Raw genomic sequence first — 27,653 nt, forward strand, 5'->3', positions numbered from 1 at the left:
AGAGGGCACAAGTCCGCCCCTATGTAGCTCCTGACATGTAAACACTCAGGGGAAGAAATCCCCCGTGAAGGTCACGATAGCAGCTGAAGATCCTGATTCTAAGCAAAGCCCGTTATTGCGTAAGCCCGGGGAACGTGAGGCGAGAGTGGGGGAAGACGCCACGTCAAAGCGTCAGCAACTTCCCAACCGCTGAGCTCAAATTTGAAAGCATGCACATTACAAGCAGCGTGAAGTCAAAGGTTTAACATTTGTCTTGCAGTTTAATGCCACACGGAGACTGTGGCATTGAAGTGTAAAAGCTTGCCCCAATCTGATAGTGTGGTATATGTAGATTTTAAATAGCACTTTCCTTCTTTTAAATGTTCATCTCAGCATGTTTTGGCATCTAGGCTGAATGCGCCTTTGAAGAGTTTTACACCAGAGAGACTGGGGCTTGGGGTTGTGGGGGGCCCATAGAAATCCCGACTTAACAGTGGGGATATCGGGCAGCTTTGCAAAGAGCCAAAGGGTTCCTTTTCAAAGAGACTCCACACTGTGGCGCAAATGCTTTCCTTCTGGTTTTTGCAGTAATCCAGTAGTCTGCGACCTGCACAGGTATCCAGCGCCAGCTTTCTGGCACACCTTCACCGAGCATCCAGGCCAGGTACACAGCTCATGGGGATGCGGCATGCGGCACCTTGTTTGTTAGAAGGTGCTGATTTGAGGCAGAACTTAGCATTCACGTCCACACCTGCCTTGTTGCAAAAGAGAATGGGGACCAAAGCCCAGTTCCGACAAGCAAATCGCACTCCTGGAACTGAATCTACAATACACCCACAGTGGAAATACCCACACCAGATGGGCTGATCCCTCCCATGAACAGGCAGAAATATAAGACCGTCTGATGTGACCGCTCTCCTCACTGTGGGAGGCACGTTCCCGTAACTTCAAGTGCATGTCAAAAAATGCCAGGATATGCATCTGTGCAGTATTTAGCCTGACAAGTCTGAGTCCCCTAAAGCTGGATCCACAACAGACTGCACATTCATGCTATGATGTATCGCCGATACTGGGAGACACCGAGACCGAAACGAATGAACGAACAACCAAGTGAGCGAGCGAGCAAGGAGCAGCATGCATTCAAAAGTTCAGACACCCCGGCTCAATTCGTCCTCTCTTCTGGATGCACTTTGCAAGACGTTCTTGCCACCTTGCCTGTCCTTTCTCATTAGAGGAGCACAGCATGTGCCTGTGTGCTGACTCACTCACACACACGCACACTTTGGCTTAGCCACGTGCACCGGCCAGCCGCAACGCATTGTTCAAGGCAGGCGGCCTGTCCGTGCAGCGAAAACAGGGGGCAGATGGCAGCCATGAGCAACGACTCAGACAGTCCCTCTGGCCTTAGACAGACATTGGTCCAAACTTGCGAGGCAGGAGGGATGCGTGTGCGCAGTCACAGCAGGGGTGCCTGAGCACAGCCGTGCGTCCACTCAGCAGGGCGTGCGGCAGCTTTCTTCCCTGGATAAATTACTTCCTAGGCCTGACAATAGGTTTCGGAGGCTCCCGTTCCCAGCCTCAGAGCTATCAGGCCTCGTCAGAGCAAACGACCCACGGGCGAGCAAGAGGAAAGGAGGAAATATCAGCAGACTTTGAAAGAAACAGCATGCTTTAGTTAGCACAGTAAGAATACCCAAATGTCCAGTTGCGGACCCTCATACTGTTGTCCTTCGAAGACCTCGGGAGCGGCATATGGCGGACTGCCACACCATGTTGTCAGCGGCTCGCCACTTTTATAGAAGTTTCCAAAGCCAAAATCTGCAAAGGGAAAAGACAAGGCATCTGCTTTAGGAGCTGCAGTCACAGACGATGGCCAGCTTCGGTTTGCTGGCGTGCCTTCTGTGTCTGCAGTTTGAGATGTGTAAGAGTCTCTGTGAAAGGCTGTTTGCACTGTTATGCCCCCGGTATAACCAAGGAAGGCCTCGGCAGGTATAGGCAGCCTATAAATATGTGTATGAATAAATAGCTAAATAAGTAAGCATTGTATAATCAGTGCTCCGGTGTGCAGAATTTTCTAGTCTATCAATCACAGATGTCCAGTTCCAGCTGTCTTACAGACAAAAATATTAGGTTAAAGCAAGAAAGGACATGCATTTGGAACATGGAGGACATTTTGTTCAATCCTGCAAAAAAAAAAAAAATGTTCCTAGAAATCAGGGCTGGCATAAATTTTTAATTCTGGCTCTGGGAAGCCTTCATGTCATGATCAGCCGAAAAGGGCAACACATACAGCTCAAGAGGAAAGAGGCAGGGAACAGTTTAGTCATTTGGGGGAGCTGGAGACAGTGGAGAGAACGCGAGGGACCTGCTCATGTCCGTTCGCGCTTTAATGTCACCTGCAAAGCTAGCGCGAAGGTGGAAACGAAGGAGCAGGGGGTACCGTTTTCTTGTCTTAAAAGCCTCCAGGAGACCAGCAAGTGTCTGCTTCCAGTTCTCCCAGCATTTTACTCTGCCAAATACTTCTGTCCAAAGTGTAACACATTATTTGCATTCCTAACACAAGATCTGAACGGCTTAGCGTCACACACACGAGCTGTTAGCAAAGCACAGGACTCGAGGCCTTTTTAAGGGAGCCCTTGTGGATGAATCTCAACAGGCTGCTGGTTTGGTCTTATCTCCCATCTAAATAGTTCAGAGGCACACGAACACCAGAGCAGATAAATGCCACCTCCAGATGTCACCGAGACTTCGCACTGCTCTGGCGAGGGGTTCGCGGCATTTTGCCGAAAAAGTATCCCGAAGTTACCTCTCGCAACTCGTGTCATTAGATGTTGCTAGAAGCAGCATGAAGCAAGGTTTTGTTTTGCCTTTTTGTTTTCAATAGTAACTCATTAATGATACAATACAAAAAGGCAACAACAATAACAAAAGAAAAAGAAAAAAAGACTTATACAGAAAGATTGAATTAGACCAGTCTATCATAACAATTAATAAATAAATTATGTAATACTAAACACAAAAAGCACGCCTCCACATCAGGATCTTATTTATGTATATATACCGTTTTTCCCCTTTCCTCTCTCTCATTAGGACCCCTTCCCTATCCAGAAAGCAAGACTAAAATATGGTTGCACCTTCAAAGAGCTTTTGGATTATCCTAAAGTCCTATGGACAGATGGCTACTGTTTCTTTGCATGTGGATGCCCAGAGCAAGTTCGTGTGTGTGCAACCCACTCTCCTAGAAACAGGGTGCAAGTGAGAAAGTAAAAACCAAAATGTTCTGCATCTGCACCTCAAGTAAGTCGGAACATAGGAAACTGCCCAATGAAGGCATTTATTCAAAATTATTTTTCGAATTTGCTATGGCAGGAGAAACATGGCAAAGGGCTGAGCAGCATTTTCAGAAGGTCAACCTGCCCAAAAATCACTGGCCAAATTTTGCTTCTCTTGGACCAGGAAAGTGGATAATAGGAAGTTTTGCCCAGCAGTAACTCCTGATTTAGCATTAGCCATTTGAGATGCATCAAGTCTTGGGCTTGCAGGCAGTGGGGAAAGAAGAGACTGTGTTACTTCAATTATAGTTTAGCATTGTATCTAAACAATAAACTGTGTATAATCACAACTCTGATTAAAGGAGATATACCAGCTTCTTAAACTATGATTTGAAGCTGGACTGATTCTGCCAACCATAGTTAAGACTAACCTTTTGGACATCACAATTGGACATCACAACAAGCCATGTCTAGTCTAAAACCCAAGTGAATGCTTCCAAACTCTTCCTTGAAGCTCTGAAGGAGACAGTGCCTTATGAGCCTGAAGGTTTATCCCCCAAGTGCTTAAACCAGAGTTTAGCATAACTTTCTCAGGCAGCTTGTGGGTGTTTTACAAGCTGGCTTTACGAAATACATGGCTGTTTGTCCAGGATATACAATTGGCAGTGTTCCTCTTAGGCAGCGTTGTTGAGATGTGTCTAATGCTTTGTAACTCTCTTGAAGCCTTAAGATTAAGCTATGGAGCATTTCTAAATAAAGAGAAATCCAACCAAAACATTAGAATAACTAAAGTCACTCAAGAGTGTTTGGTCTTCAGAAGGGTGGTGGAAGGGGCAATGTGCTGGGTTCCAACATGCTTATCCGCCTGCTTTTAAGGATTGTTATAAATAAGGATCTTGACAAAAGGAAATGGGCTACAGCATCGACTACAGCAGGGACGTTATGAAATCACGAGTGGAATAAAAAATAAACTTAATACCTGCCGAGATCTTTTCAGTGGCAGGGAATGGGCTAATTTACTTTGCTATCCCTTCCAGCCCTGAAGTGATCATTTTCTGGGTGGGAAGAAACTTTTAGCTGTACTCCTCTGAGAAACAAATACTGCTTGTCCTGTCCTTCCGTCTTCCCCACATCTAAAGGCTGTAGCATCGAACTGGAATAACTTACATCCTCTGTTCGTCACACCTGCTGTTGCCCCTCACTGCCAGACTCCCTTTTGGCAAACTTTTAAAAAACTCACTGCAGCAAACCTTGCAAGAGATGAAGCTGCTTTTCTCAACTTGAGCCTCAAAACTCTAATTCTGAGCTAAAATCTAAAAACAAGACAAGACGAAAACTCACAGACTTCCCAAGGGTGATAAATAGAATTCATTCTTCTGGTTTCAAGGCCTTTGTAAAGCATTCCTCACCAGGAAGTTTCCAAACCTGATTATCATACTTCTGATAAAGTAAAAAAAAATACTTGTATGATCAGGGAATGCCTTTTAGGCAGCACTGACAGTTTCGAGTATGAACATCTCTGAGATGCCTCTATTTTTTATGCTAATGTGTAAGAGAATTTCAGAGGAAAGGAAGGTCCCACTTTTACAGATCGACAGGAGAGGGCTGGTTGCGGGGTGGGAAGGTAGAATCCTACAACTGACTTTCTGTTCCTAAGCATTCCTGGGAGGTGCACCACTTTTTAGATGCTTTGGGTGCCAATCCTCAGCGCTACATTTTAACAGAATATACCTCAGTATTATTTAAGAGATCTAATCCTTACCCATGCATGAAATTCCAGGTCTTAAAGAAGGTTCTCTGCTAAAGACGATGCACCAAGAAGCTGGACTCATCTTCCACACTGAATCTGTAGGCCCTACTTCTCCGCCCAGGTGGGAACAGAGAGGGAGACTGGCTTTTATCCCCACGCACAATTAGGATGGGGTGCCCTAAGCTAAGGTGGGTTGCAGCACTGTTTGGTTAATAAAGGGGGTGCAGGTTTACCAGCTGTGGAGCCGGAAAAGCCTCTTCTGGCTTTTTAGCTGTTAGACAGAAGAATAAATTTGAGCTGACCCAATTCCCCCTGCTCCTGCTTAAGACACGGCATCTGCTAAAATTCTGTGCACTTTAAAAAGGGGAAGAAAATCTGTTCTCCCTTACATCTGGTCATCCCAGACCCGGGGTGGGCAACCTGGCATGCTTCTGAGGGTCTGTGGGCCAAGTCACCTGCAGGCCCCCAGACTGCCCGCTCCTGCCCTAGAGAGAAACACAGGAAAGTGCGTGGGCAGGTGAAGCGAAGGCACGTGGGTCCCGCATGCAGGCTGCAGTTAAGGCGTGAGCCTGAGGGTTTGAGGACGCTGAAGATGACACTGCCAGGTGGAAAGGGGGGGAGAGAACCGGAGCAGTGACCACCAGCTTTTCTGCTCCTCCCCAGCCGCAAAAAGGGGGCAAACGAACCCCTTGGAAGACCCCCAAGTTTGGCCTCTGCTTTCCCCTTTCAGACGTCACGTCTCCCTCTTTGTTTCTGAGACCTAGTCCTAAACACACCAGATCGGTCTCCCTATTAAACTTGCTCTGTTGGTTTAAAAACGGCCTCGAGCTGCCAGATTTAAACATTCTTTTGCCCAAAAAGAGCAAATGAGTTTAAGGGCGGGGGGGAATTTAAGACTGTGGATCTGTTTGTCAGCAGAAGGCAAACTGCTTGGCTACGTTGGAGAAATTGGTGGAACTTTTGTGATTTGGTAATGTGAGCAAGGCAGCGCTCGCTCGTGGAGAGGTGCTGATAAAAGGAAAATGTGTGTGTGTGTGTGTGTGTGTGTGAGGGAGGGAGGGAGGGAGGGGGGAGGCAGATCAACCTGACCCACTGCAGGAACTGAATACTGATCACGGGTCACTCGGTCCTGACGTCAATGCATGTTATACGGTCCACCGGCGGCAGCAAAGAGTGCTGTGCAACATTTCAAAATACCAGTCCTCCCACAGCCGCTTTCCTTCAAATGACCCCCCTGCAATCGACTGCTGCAACACTCTGCTGCGCACAGCGCCGGTCGGTCGTGCTGCTCTTCAAATTGCTCCACGGGGCTTAACCCTCCTGGCCTTTAAAGCGGCTAACGTGTCCTTTAAGGAGCTGGGCTAAGGAAACGCAAAAGAGCATCTCTGCAGGATCAAAGGTGCAGCAATGCCCGGTCCGCCCCACGGAACGAGCGAGGTCGTGCTACCCCCCTCCCCGTCGCACGCGCAAGGCGGGCATTTATCAAGCACCCACACTGGTCACCGTGTACTCCTCCAACGGCTGCAAAATCCGTCCAGAAGAACATTTTCTAAGAATAGCCAAGAGGATTATATTCATTCCTAAGAAATTGGGAGCCTGACAAAATTAGCAGTTCTTTCTGCCCCTAAGGAACTGACGTGACGATCATTTACCAATAAACCGACTGAAAGGGATGTCTTGGGGCTGGCTAAGTCAGCCGCCCATACTGTGCTTGCAAATGTTAGGACAATCTCACCAAATCGGTCACAGATTTGGAACAGCAGCATGGGACTGATAAAAATCACCACACGGCTAAACAGAGCAGGATCCGGCCACATGCTTTACTGCAGCGATTTATCACAGGGTAATATGCTACCGGCATCCATCTAAAGTTACCAGAGACTGAGCTTTTGCTTAATTCCCATGTCATCATTTAATATCATTTATTTATTATCCTTGATAAATCCCTTGTCTGCCCACTTCTACATGTCTAATTTAAAATTTCAATAACGTAATGCAAGCACGGCAGAATTAAAAACAAAAGTAAACTTCCTTTCAAACAGGTCAAAAGCACTTCATCAAAGGGGTGGCCAAGCACTGCAGATTCCACCGCGGACTTAGACTTGTTAGGGCTGGAGCTAACCTGGCCTCCCTCGGGAGGGGCCGCTACAGAAAAGGCCTTGCCTCGGGTGCCCACCACCTGGGCCTTTTTTGGTGGCTGGATGTGCAACCAGACCTCCGATGAAGACCCCAAATCACATACAGGCTCACGCTGGATGAGAGCACCTTTCAGAAGACCTGGCTCCGACCAGCAGCTTGAGGGAGGCTCAGGAAGCAACTGGGAGCCAACTCAAGCTGGTTCGAGACTGAGAGGTGGACTCTAAAAATAGTCTTGCGCTAGCTGCTGTTCCTTCCCGATAGTCAAGGGCTGTGCCGTGTAGGGGTCATTACAGTAGTCTGAATGAGAGCTAATTTAGGAATGGTAACTATGCAATTATTATTCGGGGGAAATGCCTGGGCAAATATTCACTGGAAAATGCAAGGTCTTTCCACAAAGGACAGAGATTCAATATTTAACAATCAGGTCAGCATTAATTTGGGCGGATAACTTCAGAGAAGAGCAAATAGTCTCTTCAAGCAGACAAGACCAGTGCCAGCATCACGGACGAGCAATCACCATTGCTCACATTTCAAAAAGAGGTCCCAAAAGCCATCAAAATGCATAGCTTTAGGTTATGCATTGAGGATAACATTAAGTAATGATGTGGTGACAGAGACAGGCTTGGAGAGGGAATTAGACTAATTAACGGGGGTAGGACTATCAACAGTAATGATAGTCTGGATAGGCTGGATCATGACTCTCCACCAGCAGGTACAAGATTACTTGTCCAGCGAGGGAAACAGGTCTTGCCTTGCCTAACCGTACACTTGCAGGGATCTTTGGGGTAGCCCCTGCCAGTAACAGGGGCTGAGCTACAGGGGCCTTTGGTGTGATTCCAAAATACTCTTTCCACCTTGTGGAATTCAGTTTAGAAGGCACCGCAGAATACTGGAATAAGTAAAGGTAAAGGTTTCCCCTTGACATTACGTCCAGTCATGCCTGACTCTCGGGGGCAGTGCTCATCTCCGTTTCCTGGCCGAGGGAGCCAGCGTTTTTCTGCAGACGGTCTCCGTGCTCATGTGGCCGGCGTGACTGAACACCGAAGTGCACGGCACGCAGTTACCTGCCCACCAAAATGGCACCTTTTTACCTACTTGCATTTGCACGCTTTCGAACTGCAAGGTTGGCAGGAGCTGGGACGGAGCAACGGGAGCTCACCCCGTTGTGCAGATTCGAACCGGCGACCTTTCGATCAACCAGCCCAGCAGCACAGCGGTTTAAACCACTGCGCCACCTGCATAAGAACTGGACTGAAAACCTGGCATGGCCTGCATCATATCCCTGCTTTGCCACTTTGGGCTAACGACACAGCACAAAGAGACACACACCTTACAAGGTTAGAATGGTGGGTGAGAGCACAGCCGTGTGTGTTCAGAGCATGGGCAGAATAAAAAAAAGGAGTAAGCAGACAACTTGTGCACAGACAGTGTCCACTTTGAGCCTTCAGGTCACGGTGTCCTAATGATTCCAGTGTTGCTCTTTTTGGCACTAATCCAACTGGGAGATGCAGAGGTCTGCAAGCATCGCAAGAAACTGGCGCAAGTTGAATTGGACTAGAACGGAATGAGCAATACCCACATGGACAGACGGATATCCCAAAGAGAGCTTTCCAATTTGATTCTGACAGCTCCTGAAGTGCCTTACTAAGGAAAATGCTACAAGGGGAATGTCAGTTGTAGAAAAAAAGAGGGTGGGGAGCACTTTTTGGTTGCAACAAAAAATACAAGCACTACTGACACAACCAAGATGTCCTTGTCTCATAACTCTTCTTTTTCTGCCCTAAGGAAGGCAGGAAAGGAGAGCAGAAAATGGCTCCATTTTAGTGATCACTGCAAACTTATAGTACAAGGAACCGAACACTTCCCCATTCCTGACTTCTGCTTTACAATGTAAATTTCCAGTCACCGCGAGGTGGAAAAATATCATTGGTGCTTAATGTGAACACATTCGTTCTTTGGGTGTCAGTGATCCATTTGCTCCTGAGACACAGGAACGCCATGCTAGCTGTTCTGTCTTCCCTGAAAAAGAAAATCTCATTTTGGGATTCTCTTAAGGAGCCATTTTACTACAAAAACATTTCCTTTCCTGCAAATCTTCCACTGGTAAGAGGACTGCTTCAAAGCTTTATCATCCACTGAAGTTCCCTAAACAGTATCTCAATATAGGGCTTGCCTCTTATGTTGCAAAGGATCTACTGGCGTGGTTTGCCAACCATAAGGAGATCCCTTAAATAGAGGGGCAAGTGCTGAATGAGGGAGGGAACACTCCATGACCCCCATGAGGTCCCTCAGCTATTTGGGGTCCTGCCCATTCGTGGCGAGGTAAGGATTTGGCGGCAGCAGTACACTAACTTTTCTGCAATTTTTTTTTCTTTGGCTGCAGCTGCTCTTCTTTTTCCATCATTGTCTGTTCCCTACGTAAGTAAATGCTAAGAAGTCTTAAACAGACATTATTCCTTCCTCCTTGAAGCTAAACACCATCTGGAAACACTGCCAGACCATCTTTTATTCCAAGAACTCCAGCATCCATAGAACTTTCAGCAGCTTAAAAATGTTCTGCTTTAGAGTGTCCCTCATTTTTGAAATTCTGGTCTGGCAATTCAAGAATCCTTCGCATTATAACTGAGGCAAAGGAAAATTATCCTATGCAAGGAACATCTGCTGTGTCTAAATTTGTAATTAAAATTAAATCAGGCGTGCTAAAATAACTCAGAAAGTTTCCATTTTGAGCTGCTGCTCTTTTTTAATACTGAAGAATTATTTGATTAATTTGATTGTAACCTGCACATCTGGAAGAACCAGCAAATTGTCATGACACTACAAAAATGAATAAAACCCTGCAAAATTACTGCCATTTTCCCAGGAAGAGAAACAATATGCAAGTAGGGGCAATTTCTAGCAAGACAACCTACATCACGCACCACACCGAGTGCGATGGACAAGGCTACCTTTTCTTCCTCTTCTAGTGATGCCATAGGAAGTTGATGAAAGCCACCTCAAGGAAAAAGGTGCAGCATCCCCCACAGTTCAAAACAAAAGGAACAACGTCTTTGTATTACCTGCTATTTTAATATTCATGTTGTTATCAAGCAAGAGGTTTTCAGCTTTGAGGTCACGGTGTACAATCTTCCGGCTGTGACAGTATTCGACAGCAGAGAGAATTTGCCAAAATTTGCGCCTGGCCTCGGATTCACTCAAGCGCCCATGGTTAGCAAGGTAGTCTGTGGAAAGACAGGTGAGTTTCAAAGGGTTAATCACACGGAAAGGTGTCTTTTTCAAGCACTTATCACAGGTACGCAGCAGAGACAGTTTGCTGACCTCGTTCCCAAGCGTAAATGGCAAACGGTTGTGACAGTTGCTCACTGCTTGTGCTAATCTGTTTGCTCCAAGATTTACTAAGAGGAAGCCTTTTGACACTCTTTGTCTTGGCTTCTGCCTTTGACAGGACCAATAAACAAAAACAGAAGTCCACTGGATGTTCTGTCTTTCTTGCATGGTACGATCTGTACTGTCTACTGGACCCGCCAAATGTGTTCTTGCATGGAGGCACGCTGGGTGTCCTATGCACTACACACATAGATAGCATGAGAGGCATCTTCTTTTCTTTACTCCTCATCAAAAGCAAGGACGTACAGTCTTGGGAACGGGGGTAGCAAACTGGGGACGTCATCGTCCCATTTCAGAATTCTGAAATAAAGGATACCTGCCATGGTACAAGCAGAGCTGAAAGCATTTCACATCCTGAGCACCAGTGTTAAGCTGCAGGGACCACCCTCAGTTTACAGAGCTACAGACTGAAGGAAGAACGTGACAGCAGAAAGCAAAGGGGTGTTTCTGGCAACAAGAGATGGGATGCAGCAATCGCCACGAAGACCAGCAGGATTTGAAGCCTGGAATGTTACAGTGCAACTTGACTAGAGAAATGCACTCTGCACCAGCCCGAGAGGACCACTCTGCACGCTTCGCATGTGCCGCTCACAAGGCTGCTGACCGTATTCTTCCGACTGTATGTATCAACCAAATGCTCAAATAATACCAGGCTTTTAAGATTGAGGGGAATGGCTCATTTTAAAATGCATTCCTGTTCGCCCCTCGAAGTGTTATGAGAAATGGCAACATTTCTTGTTCACAAAGAGGAAATAACTGGAAGGCAGATGCTTCTCCCTTCAACCTCTCCTGGAAAGGAACTGAAACAGCAGCATGTGCAGCCTCTGGAATGAAGAACCGAGCTTGAAATCTCAGGCCAGAGGCTGAGCTATGTCCACGAAGGAGGCTTCCCAGAAGCTGACCCACTGAAAACAGCTGCAGGAGGTGGGGAGTGGGAAGGGGAACTGGTGAGAGGGGAGCAGCTTGTGCTGCTTTGCAGGCTGGAAAGAGAGGACGAGAAGAGCAACCCATGAAAGGCAGATCCACACTGCTGTATCCCCAATTTTTCTGCTCAAGGGAAAGGATAAAGTGGCGACAGATTCAGATCCCAAAACACTCTTGCTGGGTGATCATACTTGGGAGAAGAAGAGGAAGAACTTCTGAAACTGAATGACTCAGTCATACCCACCAAGCCATCTAAACATCTCTAATCTGTGTCCACACCTCATGCCAGTAACAGTGAAAATCTACTCTGGACGTGCATTTCGTAGACAGAACTGGAAGTATTTTACTAGCTCTCCCCCAAATGGTATCAACATACTTATCGGGACTTCCGCGGCCAGGGAAATGAGACAAAACGCTGAACAAAAAAGAAGGCTCAATCAAGTCAGCCTACCAAGAGATCAGCCGGTATATCTGCAAAGTGAGACAGGAAACTTGCCACAGGGAATCCTCCCCCTTCCAAGGAGCCCTTCCACCTTCTACTGAACCAGCATCTGAACGGGTTTCCCAACTGCCCAACAGGCAGGTTGGCCCGCAGTTATTCTCAGGCTGTGACTGTCCTGAGACGCAGAGCTCCATGTGTTGGTGGATGGCTACGTCATGCCCTTGCAAGCAAGCGACTCTGCAGCAGTGGAAGACACAAGGAAGATTCTGCAGTCCGTCCCAGGAGAGGGGGCAGCTGATAGCCAAGTGAAGTCCCTACACCCTCTCCGTCTCCCGCAAGGCTGGGGGGAAGAAGGAAATCCAAGGAATGGCCAAGGTGATGAGCATTTCCTCTGTTGCTCTGTCACTTCGTGGGAAAGCACTACTTCCAGCAAACCAGATGCTGCAGGATGCTAAGGTTTGTGTGGCTGAGCAAGGTGGCTACTCTGGACTTTTGCAGGGGAGATCACGTACAGCTCCAAATACGAATTCTACCTGTGACTTTTAAGAACTTACAAGAGACTAAAGTGCCTTCTCCCATGGGATCAGCATTTTGTCCTTCAGCCCAGCTTAGGGTTTACCCACCCCAAAAACCTACTGGGAATTGCATTCTTCCTTGCTGCTGATTTTTCTGTTGAAATTTGGGAGTACAGCAGGGAGAAAAAAAGCAATCCTATGCAAGAACCATGTTGGAAATTCCTCAGGGGGGCAGGCCGGCCTTCTTGTTTTACGCACATCCACATGTAAATCGATCAACAACCTGGGCTTCTGTTCAGATGACAGTACTTAATTCGCCATTCTAGGCTGCATTTCCATTTTGCTCCTTACCCTCAAGGAACTTTGGTGCCCTTTTTAATTCACCAGGAAGTGATGAATGCAGCCTTAATAATTACTAGAAGAAGGCGGAAGCACTTTCAGATACAGATACGGAAGATGGACCAAAAGTTGCAATCCCATGACGCTGGAGGGCAAATTTAGCACAGAGAAATTTTGCATCTTGGAACATGTCTAATGAAGTTTAATACGCAGAGAAAGAACAAACATTTTCTTCTGGCAACATTTCAGATAAACAAAAACGATGTCAGAAGAACGAGTCTAATTTACAGTACCAGCTAAGCTGTTTGTGGCACGGAATGTAATGAGGAGAACTTGGCTGGCGAACGACGACAAGCGACCAGGGCCCGGCCCAGTCATGTTAGAGTCCCTGCACCGGAATTGAATGATATCCCAGAGTAAGTGGCTTGCTTAGGAGGATTATAGAGAGTGTTTGGCTTTCAGTGTCATTGTCACTTGCAAAAGATGAATCTGTCCTAAGTCCATGGGGGTTACAATAACCTGGTATTAGCATACACAAAAAGGGGACTCAAGATTTCGCAGCTCAAATCCTCACAGTATTTTGCTGCTGGCTTATATTTCTTACAAGTGTATATTTAGTACTAAGAAGGATGGATCATCACGCAGGACTAGAATACCGCTTGTTTCCTACAGAAATCTGACAACGGTTTTCCAGAGTGCTGGGCTGTCAGCATTCCGCTTTACAAAGTGTTTTTCTAGCCCATGCAGGCAGCAAATGTTCAGTCCGCTTATCGTGCTGGGAAGCCTGCAGGCAGGATATACAGAAAATGGATGCCTTCTGGCAGAAGCCGGGACTCATCCAAAATTTGTACAGCAATTCTCGTCTCTCAAATGTTCATTCCATTTTTGCGTCATTCCTCCCTACAAACCATCTGTTTCATCCCCGGGAATGTGGCGCAGCCAAGGCACCTTACGCTGGGGTCAAGAAGCCTTGGAAAGAAACAAAAAACACCCGTGTCGAAGATGATGCACAGTACGATGAACATGATGGCAGCACAGAAGCAAGCAAGAGAAAGCTTCCACTGCCCGTTCTGTGGCTTCCTGATGCGACCCGGGATGCCTCGGAGGACCTCCAAAGTCGTCCTGGTTGTTCTTTCCCTGTATCGGAGGCTCCAGTTCCACTTCCGGGGAGACGGCGGCAGTGGGGTGCACCGTTTTAATGAGTCTGCCGCCGACCTGCTACGCTCGACAGGGCGATTCAAAGCCATGTGGACCAAACATCAAATTTTCAAAAGTTACTTTCAAAACTTGGAAAATCTGCCGGAACTCCGTTCCGGTGCGTTCTGTGACAAAAAAAGCACTGCTTTTTACTACATAGAACTCAGTGCAGAGGAAGCGAATGGAGGTAAGAATAAACAGGGAGGTATGCTCTGTTGAGCAACAAGTGTTTTGGCTTCCTTCAACAGGTGATGAGGACTAAGGGATTATGCTGAAGGCTTTCCATATAAAGGGTTTTGGTGGGTTTTCCTTTTGCTGGATTGGGGAAGTGGAAATTGAAGGAAAAGTGAGGCAGCAACATAAAGGTGGTCTGGGAAGCAGTTCCAAGCAAAAGGGACAGCGAGGACGGTCTCTTTAAGTTGGATTCCTTTCACATTTATGCAGGAAAAAATCCTACAGCCACCGCAGTCTGGGCACGCCGGCAGTTACACAATTGCTATGCCTCTATTTGCTTCTGGTTTTTATTATTTGGACTTTTTGTAAACTCCCTCGGTTGGTACAGAAAGACAGCACAGAAATGTTTTAAACAGATGAATGAAACAGAAATAAATAAAATTAAAAAAAGACCAAAAGGTTGCAATCTCAAGCATACAAACCTCAAGGGAGTGCATGAAATACATTTCTGGGTGTAGTCACGGCAGGCATGCCAGGAAAAAAAAAAAAAAAAGCAACCTACGAGCATTACGATTCTGAGATCAGATGCATGAAGTGTTATCCTGAGTTCCAAGATGCGTGTATGCGTACATACATGTGTTCACACGCATGCACGTACACACAACTGGAGGGTCTGTAAACAGTCACATCAGCAGAGAATGGAGACCAAACTTACACAATATGAATTTGTTAGCTTGCACACTGTGGCAAGACTTCTTATTTCCACTGAGATCAGTTTGACCCAGTTACCGTTCAGTCAAGCTTCTTTACCGTTAGACTAAGCAAGGCCAGGCATGGTCAGAAACTGGATGGGAGACTTGAGTCGAGCTGAGCAGGGGGCTGGGCCTGATGGCCTTCTGGGTCCCTTCCAGCCGTATGATCCTAAGAAAGTGGCAGGTGGACAGCCCGACATTAGACCGAAAGCACATGTTGAAATCTACCATGCCAAAGTGACATTACTGCGACAAGTACTGACAGCAAAGCCACCGGAAAGAAATGTACTTTGGGTGCCACGGAGCTTTCCCATTTTGTACGCTGTTCTTGTTTCTAAAGCTAACATAACTTTCTCCAACTTAAAGCACACTCAGTGAAATGCCTTAACCCATTTCCTCTTAATAAGGATCCACACAACAAAATTACACACCAAAGCAAAAGTTCTACTAACCAGGAAGGTGTAATTTTAAAGCAGAACAAAGCCTTAGATGTTCTGCATCATGATTAATAGTTTCTTAATAAGGCCTTTTATTAGCCAGATGCACCCCAAGCTTCACAGCAACACTTGTCTCCTAAATCAAAAAGCCCCTTTCTTTCTTTGCTTGCCACTCTAATAAATGACAAAAGTGTTTCCCCCACTATTTCTACTCCCCTTTCCTGCTTGTCAGTTTCTGAAATATTTACTCTTCCATTCAAGCCACTTTGGAAGTTGTCTTCTTCACAACAAGGCATTGCATTGAAAGAAAAATGACACAAGGCGAACTAAGTAGTAGATTTTGCAGGAATAACGCAGAAGTAATGTGCACGCATGACCACAAACACTCACAAAGATCTGTCCATAGTTAGTACGAACGGCTCGCATGTGTTTCGGGAAAAAGAGGGAGCATTCCTACACTGTCAAACGAAGGGTGTGGCTACACAGCAGTTTCTCAGAGTCATGATTCAGCAAGCACAGGAAAACATTGCACCAAGAAACAGGTACTCGTGAAAGGTAGCCTGCAACACCATCACACAAACACCTTTCCTTGAACTAGACAGCTGTATGTGCACATAAGAGAAGGTGGGGGGAAATCTCATGCACACGTTCTTAGGCAAGACATTATCAATGTTTAGCTCTTCGATAAGCCCACTGCAGGAGAGCCCAGAGGCCAACTTCCAAACATTTTTTTAAAAAATCTGTTTTCACTGTCATGACTTCTAGACATTCTTAATTTTAGGTTTTCTTCCACATGGCCACTGGGACTTTTAGCACGAGCAAATATACCAGTAAGCAAGTCTACCTTTTACTCATAAAAAAAGCTTCAGGGTGGCACTTAGACCACTGTAATTTAGGCCAAGAATTAATTTTATAAACAGTATAGTAAAAAGATACTGCTCCGACACTGGTGAGCCCCCACGACTGACAAACTATAATTTTCCTGCACACAATCACAGTTGAATTCACATGAACAGGTCAAAGCATTTGCTTTTAATGTAAACAAAGGGAGATGATGTAATGATGGATGGAGGCCGTTTCTGTTTGTAATAATCTCATCGTAAGATCTGATTAACGGTTTTACTTACGGATTTCAGTCCAACTGCTTATGCAATTGCAGTGGGCCAAGCAGGGCTGTCCTGGAAAATTTAATTTCTCAATAGTGACAAGGTTCGTGAAGATTCAAACTAAGCAGGCCAGTTTTGCCTGGACTATTCCACTGGCATTCTGTCGGAAAAGCATCTGGCCCTGTACCTGGCCTTTTTCCCTCGCAATGCCCCCTTTTTATTCCCCCAAAACATTGTAATTACCACCTGATTGTCAGTACACATTTTACACCAAGGATGCAAACAAGAAGAAATTACATGTGAGGTCAATTTTTCCACTCAATTGGATATTTAAGTGCTTCATCCATAAAATCCCATGAAGGTGTCCCCATTCTGTCTCTATTTCAGGATCATTGCTTCCTCTTCCTGTTTGCTACCAAACACTGCCAATGTTTACTTCCCAGGCTAAATCCCAGGAAGTCGAAGTGCTGCCAGTGGAGTGGGAGCTTGCATCAAGTGCGCAGAGCGAGTTACATGGAAAGAGCAGGGCCGTTCCCACATTGGCCCTGACTCCAGATCCAGTAATCCAGCCTGCCCCTTACGGCTTCTCAGCCCTGAGGATCTTTGAAATGTGTGGAGTGTGGCAAAGGTTCCATCTGCATGACCGGGAAAAATGTGCACTTTTTCAGCTAGTGTGCCCGCTACACCCTTTTCTGGCCATCGCTGCACACACCTTGTTCCTCCTGAACTTGGACTAATAAGTCTGGCCTATGAGGGGCAAACTTTCCAGTGTTCAGAAGCTTCAGCTGGTACTAAATGCGGGTGCCAGAGCTGTACCTGGGACCCATTTTATGCAGCACGAGTCCATTTTTACATCATTTGTACTAGTTACAGGTACATGCCAGGCATAAATCAAGGTGGTGGCCATTATCTATTAAGCTTCAAATGATCTGGGATCTTGCTATCAGAAGTCCAACTGGTCATGATGCAGAATGTGGACTTCCCAGTAGCACAGGAATGCAGAACCGGCTTAATGTGTGGGCTGAATTTTCGTGCAAGTATCAGTGGATACTCCTGAAGCCACATCCATGGACATAACTGCCCCTCCCATTCCCATTCCTCTTTGCTGGGAGAGCCACCAAGTTCCATTACTCTCCAGTGTAGGGGAAGATACTCAGCCTGCACCGGGAGGAAAAGATTGTTCCAGCACCAGCTGCCTCCTTCGTGTGCAGCGTCTTTACTGGGGTGACAACAGGTGCGTGGACACAATTTGGGCCATTGCTAGAAAGAGGAGCTGATCTTCCAGTGCTGGCCACCCGCCCCCTCGCCACACCAGGGCTTTTATCTCCAACTGAAGCAACAAAACATTTAGTTCCACTGAACCTCCAGCTCGTTTCCGCTCACCTCCTACAGCTTCCCATTTCTGCTCCATCCTGCAAAGGTCAGATTCTGTCCACATTTTGTATATTCTGCACTGGGGTGGATGCAGATTTCTGGTTGTCTTGCAGTAGCTTAGCAAGGATTTCAGGGCTGCAGTAGGTTAACAGGAGCAAAAATACAGGACCTTTTCACTTTCCTAATTCACTGCAGATTTGCACTCTGCATTCCTACCAAACATGATATTCAAGGTAGAATTATTTCATTATAAGGCTGCAAACGTTTTGTGAATAGGCATCATTAATAAATAAAATAGGTATTTATCACTGTCTATAGTTTCTGCATTGCACTTCCCTCTGACTTGACTGTTTACTCATCCTCAAGCAGGGAACCCTGCAGAACTGGAGTACTTCAGAAGACCACTTTCACGCACCTGAAGTGAACTTAATTATTATTACATTTTTATACTGCCCACAGCCAAAGCTCTCTGGGCAATTTACAGCAATCATCATAGGCTCAAGTCGCCCACCCCAGTTCTTTCCAGGTCCGGCCCTGCTTAGCTTCCAGGATCAGATAACACGAGACTCCTCATTTTTCTGCAACTATCACAGTTACCCCCCTGAAAGAAGCAAATTTGTGCAGTCTGCAAGCTCAAGTTCTGATACCAAAAAGAAACTCCTAGATTACATACATCCTCAGAAGTGCCCGGCTCTACAATTCCACGGCTGCTTCCCTCAGCTACTGCTTTGCACCTCTTTCCAGCTGGCAGACTTGACATTCCAGCGAAAAGCAAAGCAGATCCCCAAAGCCTAAATAGTCTGCCCACCTTGCTGAAGTTCATTTTAAATTTCGGTTGTGAGCTACTCTGAGGAGCTTTGGAATGGAAGACAGGAGGCCTTTGAAGGGTCAGCAGCTCTAGGGAGTGACAAAAGCTGAAGGAAGCCCTCAGGGTGGCATCCTGCCATGTTTCACTGCTAGCAACACTGCACTAACATCACTCGGTGCTCTTCCAGATTGCCTAGCAAGCGCTAGTTACATTGTGCAAGCAAAGGGTTGTGCTAGTGCAATGCCACCAGGCACTGTGTCATAGTTGGCACAACTCCCGGACGGCTTTGTCCAACACCTCTTGCTTTACAACATCTTCTGTATCAGAATGTTCCACTATGGCTTCGGTCTCTGCCTCAAATGACCAGAGGCAGACGTTTACTGAGCATTTGCCATGCATTGGATGGAAGAGTCCCCACCCCATAGACTTACATTACAGAACAGGCAGAGGATCGAAGATGGAATTATAGGTCAGGCGTGTGCACAGCCAAGATGAAAGTTAAAGGAGTTTATGTGGCAGCTGAAAACAAGCCGGGCCCTTTTGCTTATCAGAATCATACTTCCAGATGCAACTGGTACTTCTCAGCTTTTGCTATCAGCCCCAGATAAAACCGCCGAAATGGCACCGCCGAGTGTAAACTTGCAAGTCCAACTAAACAGGATTCCAGACAGAAGCCGACTTGGAGGCTCCAGGGATGGGCAGCTACTGTTCACAAGAGGCATTCTGACATAACAGCTGGACGTTGTTCTAAGGAGATTTGGAAGGGCTGACTGCAAGATAATAATTTAAGCTGCAGCTTTTCTCCAGGGATGATGGACTCACTTATTAGGGATATTGTAAGACCAAGTCAAAGAACTACTTTGCCAACAGAGGCATGGTAAACTCCAGTGCCTCCCACCACCCCTCAAGCAAGCCTCAAATTAACAAGCAAACTCAGTATTACACTTCAACAGCCTTTAAGCTCGGCACAAAGAAAGAATATTCCATATATTTTATTTGTATAGTCATTTTGCAGATTTTTATTTTTGATTATAATTAAAGAGCAATATAGGGATATATACAGCAAGATTACTAGAATAAGGCGTTTAGTGGATTTTTAAACTATTTTTCAGGATAGAATACTTTCCCAAGGCAGTTTGTAACAAACAAACATCTCATCCCCAGTGACAAGGCATCAGCCCACCTGTGAATTAAGCAACCAGGCAAGGAGAAGGTAACTGCTATTTGCTAATTTCTTTAGATATCTCTGCATTAATTACTCTTGGAGATCTTCCCGAGATAATAAAATGTTAGATAAAGCCAGGACAAGGGAAGAACAAGACAGCAAAATCCCAGAAGCGTAATCCCTTGCAAATTTATAGTTGGCAGCTAAAGTCCAGAGGGGAAACCCAGCAAGAACCGACAGATCCTGCAGACTCACTCAGGCAAGAAGTCCATAGTCAAACTAAATCCATAGTTCATCAAACCCAGGCTTAGAAAGTGGAAGTAAAAGCAATGCTTAACTCTGTACTGGCTATGCAGGCCAAACTAGTGGAAGAGACTGCTTATAAACCTAAAGTGAAGGTTAGCTTGAATTTGGGCCCTGTGATGAAAAGGTTGACCCAATTCACCAGCTGCTGTGAAAAAGACAAACTCCATGTTATGCATAATTAGGAAAGGAAGTCAGAAAAAAGCTTGCCAAGATTGTATTCCCCTTACACTGATCTTTGGTGAGATCCCACTTAGAATATTGTGTGCAGTTTTGGTTGTTGTGTCTGAAAAAAGACATTTCTGAGCTGCAAAAAGTGTTGAGAAGGGCAACAAAAACGTTGAAGGGGTTGGCATAACTCCCCTATGAGGACTACTTACAACAAGTAGAATGTCCTCCCCAGAGAGGCACGCCTGGAGCCGAGCTGAGACTCTTCTCGGTGCCAGGCCAAAACCTTCTTATTTAAACAGTATTTTAAACTCTAATAGTTTTTTAGTTCAGCCACTCTGTTTGGTTTATTGTTTTGTTCTGTTTTATTATTGAAATTGTTGTTTTAATTGTCCTTTTAAAAATTGTAAGCCGTCCTGAGATCTTGTATAATAGGGCGGCACACAAAAGCGTTCAATAAATAAATAAATAAGTGGGGTTGTTTAACTTAGAAAATAGGAGAAGAGGTGTTTAAAATTATACATGGTGTAGAAAAAGTGGAAAGGGGGACTTTTTCTTCCTCTGCCATAATGGGAGAACCTGGGATCATACCATGAAGCTGACTGGGGGCAGTTCCAGCACAGATAAAAGGCCGGGCTTTTTCGCACGGTGCATGAACTGTGGATGCACTGGCACAGGAAGCAGTGACGGACCGGGCGAATTCAGAGAGGCTCCTAGCCTTGTTGCATAGGTAGTAACTCCCTTCTCGGAGGTGTTATACCTGCAGCGCAGGGCATGGCACAGGGCATCTATTTTCTTTGGAAATTGTGGAGGACAGTGGAACTGCCGGATGACTGAAGCTGATGTTGTGCCCATCTTTAAGAAAGCAGAAAAAAGGCAAGCTGGGAATTAAAGACCAGTCGGTCTACCATCAATCCCTGGGAAAATACCGGAACAAATGATTAAAACATCAGTTCGCAAGCACCTTGAAGAAAATGCAGTGATGAACAGAAGCCAACATGGATTTCTCAAGAATAAGTCATGCCAAACTAACCTGATCTCATTTTTTGACTGGGTAACCTTCCAAATGGACAGCGGAAATGCTGTGGATATGATTTACCTAGACTTTAGCAAAACATGTGGTAACATTTCCCAAACATCCTGATAAACTAACTAGCAAAACATGGGCTGGACCGAACTACTATTAACTGGGTTGCACGGGCTTCTTGGAGGAGAAAACAACTCTCAAATAAGCCACAGGCTGTGGTTAAGTTGTCTGACTCTTGGCGACCATGCCAACCTGCCCAGTCTCTGAAATAAGAACCGTCTTTAGAGCTTGCCTAGTCAAACAGAAAGGGGCCAAACCTATTTCCCTGAGGATGTGGTGTCACCACTGCAGGGTGACCCAGTGCCTGCCATTCTGGCAGCTCATACTGATAGACCAGTGATGGGTCTCAGATGTTTAAAGCTCATGGAAGGGCATCAGGGTTAGGGTGCAGCTGAACTGTGGTACACTGGCTCGGGCATTAATAGGCAGTCTATGGAACGGTGCCTTCCTTGATTGGTATTCTTGCTGCTGCAGCCTGTACCAGCTGAAGGACACCCTGTGCAAAAAGAAGAGCCAGTTCTTAACTGATCCAGGCCAATATTACTTAACAGGACGCCTAAATTTCAGCAACTGTGCCTTCCTTCTTCGCCAGGTCGCTGCTGTATTGCCACCAAACATCTGTCTTCTAATGTGTTGTTCTTAGAAATCTCATCAATGCCATTTTATACTTGCATTATGGGCACATTTGACCTTCTCCTTGTTTTATTTGGGGCAATTCGGTAGGAACTGGAAACTCCTCAGACTTCAACAGAACAATAGCTGGAACAAGCGGGCCTTTCACTTAGGACTAAAGCAGCTTCCTGCCCTGTTTTCAGCAGCATGCTCCTTATTTGGAGGAATAAAACATTTGAAAGAATTTGAAACAGGCTGATAGTTCAAAGCACGAGATCCATCGTAAATCAAGTCCAATAGACATGCTAGCGGCTTGGGCCTTCTTTCATCAAGTTTTTCTAAAGTCTTTTCCTTGCCAGTATACTTAAGTCAAATAAAAAACTGAGTGTTAGGTACTTGGGGATAAGCAAAAACCTGTGGGCATCTCCAGCGTCTGAGAAGACTTAGGATGCTGTGCTTTAAAGGCTGAAAAATGCTACAAGGCGCTCACTCACGTGAACCGTTGGGTCATGACCGTACCAGCTTTTCATTCTGGTCATGTTAATATGAACTAGGAATAACTGCTCTAAATATTCATGGCATGGCAGGCTGATAAACTGCCTTTATTAAACCACCATGTAAGCCAAAAGCCCAAATTACAGAGCCAATTTAAATTAAGTTCCCCCATTGATATTTCCTAAACCAGGTTGGAAATCTGACCACTCAGAGATGTTCATGTATGCAGAGATGGGGAAACATGCACGGCAGCTTCTCTAAACAGCAACTCAAGGTTTGACAGCGAAAGAGGAGGACGCCTTCCACCTGTAGCATGCAATGGTATTTTCTCTGCCGGGACACTGCAAAACGCACAATGATAAGGCTTTAGAGGAAGTACAAGACACACCAAGAAGAGCCTTCAGAAATGGATGTCAGTTTTCCCTCTTGCGAGTTGCAAGTTGGAATATCCCAAGCAAGTAGTACAAAGGCTGGAAAAAATGCCAGGTCTATTCTGTCCCTAGGATGGTATTGTTTATTAATATCAATTTTAGACACACCCAAATGCACAGATTTTGTCAAAAAATTCAGAGGTTTGTTCAAGTAACCTCGCTTCCACTATATTCAGCTCTGGCCTTATAAAATTAAACCCAAAGGACAGCTCTTTAATTTGAAATTTTATATTTACATCCAAGAGCTTGTCTAGTTGAACAGTACAGAAATACCTGAAACACACACACACACAAAACAGTGGGGAGAAATCTAAAGTAACTCCTATCACAGACAGGCATTCCACAGGAATGACATTGCGACTGAGTTTTGTATTTGAATTAGGGAACAAACCTGGGCCCTTTAGATGCACAAAAGCTCTGATTCATAGTGCTGTGCACAAGGGGGCTTTAGATTTATATTTCTGGAGTGTCTCCTCTCCCCTCTGAAAGCTTAAGACACTTAACATTCCGAGGTGCTTGCAAAGCAGTTCGCGAGAGATAAGGGGGCCTGCCATTCACAGAAACGGTGCCTGTAACCCCCGCAGCATGTTCAAAGTAGCTCTTTGGATCTTGGACCTTTTCTTCCTATTTATCGTAACTCACCTTGAGTTGCTCCTTGCAAAAGGCTGTACACACACTTAATATCTATGGAAGCAAACTCATAAATGTTTCCATGAACAAAGCACCAGGAAATGTCTCACAGCGTATGCAACATTTCCCTTTGCCAACAGCTACATTTGCTTCTCTGTGCGGGACCAATAGCCCCATCTGGACCTTCACACCAAGTAAAAATGGCTTAGGGCCTGGCTACCTGAAGGAGCGTCTCCTTCCCGCTGTGCCTGCCTGCCCCTTAAGATCTGGGGCAGAGGCCCTTCTCCGGGAGCCCTCCTTGAAGGAGATTAGGAGGGGGGGCTACCCAGAGCAGGGCCTTCTCTGCATGGCACCCCGACTGTGGAATTCGCTCCTCAGAGAGGTTCGCCTGGCACCGACACTTCATTCTATTTGGTGCCAGGCTAAAGCCCTTTTGTCTCCCCAAATGCTTTAAGATTTGGTAGTTTTAATATGCGTTTTATTGTTGACTGGTTAAGATTTTGACCAGGATGCTGCATTTTATTCTATTTTGTCTTACTGTTAAACTGTCCCAAGACCACGGTAAGGGGCGGTCTAAAAACATTTTAAATAAATAGAAATTACATGCACTTGCTCACATACGGTCTGCTAGCTACACTGACCCAGTTTACACATCACAACAACCAGGGTTTAAGCCGTGAATGAAGTATGAATAAGTGTTCCCAGCGTCGAACTGCTCCTAGAGGTTACACAGCTCAGGGATGCTCCACGGTCTGGGTTTGTTAAGTGGGGCCCGGGAATTCTGGGTAGTCTTTCTCACAACCATGAAGAATTCCTGGTTCACATGTCACACTTCACAACACAGGGAAAGAGCATCTCTGAGAAATTCAAGATTCTCCAACCTGCAGCCAAAGGGACGACACATTGTGTGCTTTCTCCCACTCTGGACACAACTACCCATGTTCAAGAATATACAAGGACAGTACCGTGTGCAGCAATATTGGCCCCATTTCGGATACTTGCTAATGAATTTCAGGAAGCCTCATTTATACGACATGGATCTATTCCAGTAACAATCACTGCAGAAGAAGATAAACTGATAATAAATAAAAGAACATCAGTTTAGTGCCTGCACCACAGACCGATGCCCTTATTCAGGAATTTCCTCTCAAGGGATTTCTCTTGGAGTACTGAAGACACAGACTGCATCCAAGACGCAGAAACTTGGGGCATGAGTTGAGTACTCCAGGCCATCTCTCAGTGAACCGGCGCCAAGGAACGGTGTTTTCCAAACTAAGTCAAACGTAAGATGGTGAGAGATTAAAAAAATGACAAGAACACAAAACAACATTGCCGTGAGAAGACAATGCAGAACGCAGAGAGCGGCACAGCCCTGAGACTGCAAAAGATGACATGGAGTACAGCCATCCCTGCTGCTGAGGAAGGAAAGCCTCTGCAGAAACGGCTTCCATTCTCCAATTTTTTGCTAGATGGAAATTGGTAAGGACAAGTTACTATTACGCCTGACAAGGAGAACATTCTGACCGCAGACAATAAAGGAAAATATCGCATCTACCGATTTTTCAGGAAGGGCTCTAGCCTATCGTTCTGTTACCTACTATCTTACCTGCCTTCTCCCAGAGACCTCGGAGTGACATGCCCCTCCCTCCGCCACCCACGGCACCATTTCAGCTACACCAGTTTAGCTGCATCTGTGAGGCAGGCTGGGCTGGAAGACGGCATCTGGCCCAAGGCCAACCACTGTGCTTCTCAGTTGTGCAGGGACTTGTACCCTGGTCCTGCTTGATTCTAACCATGCTGGCTCTCATGCTTTTATTTTGACAAATGCCAAAAATCCACACAAAAAAAGAAAACACTCAGAGCAGCCCAACACACGTGTATTCATTGCCCAAGCCGTGTGGCTGGAGGCCCCGCAAGGGAAGATGTGCCCAAGATGCACGATGCACGAGGGCGTTTCCTTCAGCTCTATCACCCAACATCTTCCAGCCTTTGTGCAAACCGGCAGGAAAACTGTGGGGCTTGGAAGGCACCCAAATGTTAATCACATTCAGCCACTGCACCACATGGCGGGATTAAGTAAAGCACTCCCCAGGGGATCCCCAGCAGGAGGAACCAGGGCTGAAGGTGCTGAGCTTGATCCACCAGCAGATCTAGGGAGAGTTAGGAAGCTGCCAGTGATCTTCAGCCTTCTCCCCCCACCCCACTAAAAAGGTGGCAGAAATCCCCATGTGCCTGGTGGGGAGACCTCTGCCCACCTCCGATGTCTGGAGACCAGCGGGTGGCTCATCGTGCTCACTGTGGTGGATGAAGGCATGGGAGGCTGGCCCTTTCCAAAAAGCAGGAATTCCTTCTGGGAAGAAGAGGGCCAGCAGCAGGTGACCAAAGAGTCAGAGCTCAGATCCTAGAAGGCAGATGGACCTCTGCCATGGTGGATTTTCAAGATTGGTGCCTTATTTCACTTGCGCCATCTCCAACTGGTTTGCCAGCGGTGGCCTTTTCTGGGCAGGGTTGGCTTGGCCACAGTGACAGGGCACTTGGCTGCTGCAGGCAGCCGGCTCTTTTCAGCATGCAGTCCCTTGCTGGAGGGACCGCACTGGCTACCGAATGGGTGCTGGGCCAGGCTTAGGGTTTCCCACCAGTGTGCAGAGGTCTTGGGTCCAGCATACCTGAGACAGTGCCTTCTTCCATCCACCTTCTCCTGGTGCTTTCACCTGGACCCATGGCCCAACTGAATCCAGCAGGGAAGGGGCCTTCGGCATGATGGCCCCATTTCTATGGAATTCTCTGCCATCATTGTGCTGTTTTTGGCACCTGTTGAAGACCAACTTATTCTGGGAAGTCTTTTCTCACTGACCAGCCACAGTCTTAATGCTATTGGCTTTTATTAGGCTATTTGTTTTAACTTCATTTGGTTCGCCACTCCAGAATTTGTCTGGACATGGGAGTGGTACAGAAATACTGTAAATATATCATCCTTTCAACACAGAATAGGAATGGGAGAATGCCGAGAATAGAAGGCCGAGAATGGGAGAGCTTGGACACTGCTAACTGAAACCTCCCAGAAGTTCATGGAGGAATGCCAAACTGGCCCCTCCTTCTGTACTCGCACCTTCCCGCCCAAGGGCAAGCTGGGGGTGTGGAGGTGCTGGGCCTGAAGCGCTGGCCTCCGCAAAGCTGGCATGCTCCAAGGCCTGTCCACCCCTCCCCTTCCTTGGAAAGCCCTGTGGCAGTGTGCGCCTGCCTGTGGAAGGAGGGGCAGAGGAGGATCGCTGCAATTTCTGGCCTGGACCACAACGCCAGCCAGCAACGGCGCATCCTGGGAGACAGGCAGTCGATCGCTCGTCCAAAGACCCCAAGCCTCCCCTCTCCCTCTCCCTGGGCCAGGACAAGGGGCTGCTGAGAGACAGTCTCAGGTGCACGTGCCGTGTGCCTGCAGCACACACAGACATTCTATACCACGGATCCCGCAACGCTTCCAAAAACCGCCCCAGTCAAGACCTCTGAAAGACAAGCACTGAGGTCAATCTCATCTGTTCCAACTGGCCTACTGTGCGTCAGCCTAACGGCAGATACTGCCCAGTGGCAGCATATGCCAAGGTAGGGAACTGCCCTCTTTGGATCCCAACATCTCGGGTCACCAGAAGCTGGGGCTTGGCGCCATGCTTCAGAAGCACCTTCTGGCTCTTTCACCGCCTCTTGTTGCGACCGACTGCAGCAAACGGGGAAGGAGAAGATGACACGGCACCTCTGTCTGCAGCTGCGGAGCTTTTCCCTAGGTTGCAGTCGCATGAAATCTGCCACTTCTCACACGCTAAACATGGTAAAAAACTATCGCTTCCCTCCAGAACTAGTGCACAAGTCGCTTGGTAGGCTAGGGAATGTGTGGAATAGTGGGAGAGTGAAAAGCCGCATCTGGATTGTGTGCCCACGCAGCCATGAAGCGCGCCGGCCGACTTGAGCTCACAGCATTATCCTGAGGATAAATGGAAATGGACGCTGCCGCCTCAGGCTCTTTGCAGGAAAAAACAGGATATATAATAATCCATTAAAAAAATAAAGTAACAAATATTTGCACAGTGACAAAGCATTCTCAATAAATAGCTTATTTACTCATTCGGCAAGAGGCAAAGCAATGCCCATAAATAAGTTTAACAGCAGAGCTTCCTT

The 27,653-nt window shown here is 46.5% G+C and overlaps 1 protein-coding gene across 1 annotated transcript in view; it reads right to left on the reverse strand.

Annotated features, from left to right (window-relative positions):
* The window catches only part of SIK2 (salt inducible kinase 2), a 65,195-nt gene that overhangs the window by 20,634 nt on the left and 16,908 nt on the right, over positions 1-27,653 (reverse strand). Inside the window, exons 4-5 of the mRNA XM_044456289.1 lie at positions 10,200-10,361; positions 1,673-1,797 (exon numbers count right to left, since the gene is read on the reverse strand). Of these exons, the coding sequence (XP_044312224.1) occupies positions 1,673-1,797; positions 10,200-10,361 (287 nt within the window). The remainder of the gene's footprint in view (positions 1-1,672; positions 1,798-10,199; positions 10,362-27,653) is intronic.

The sequence above is a fragment of the Varanus komodoensis genome, unplaced genomic scaffold (genome assembly GCF_004798865.1).
Source record: "Varanus komodoensis strain SLA01 unplaced genomic scaffold, ASM479886v1 scaffold83, whole genome shotgun sequence".
Taxonomy (NCBI): Eukaryota; Metazoa; Chordata; class Lepidosauria; order Squamata; family Varanidae; genus Varanus; species Varanus komodoensis.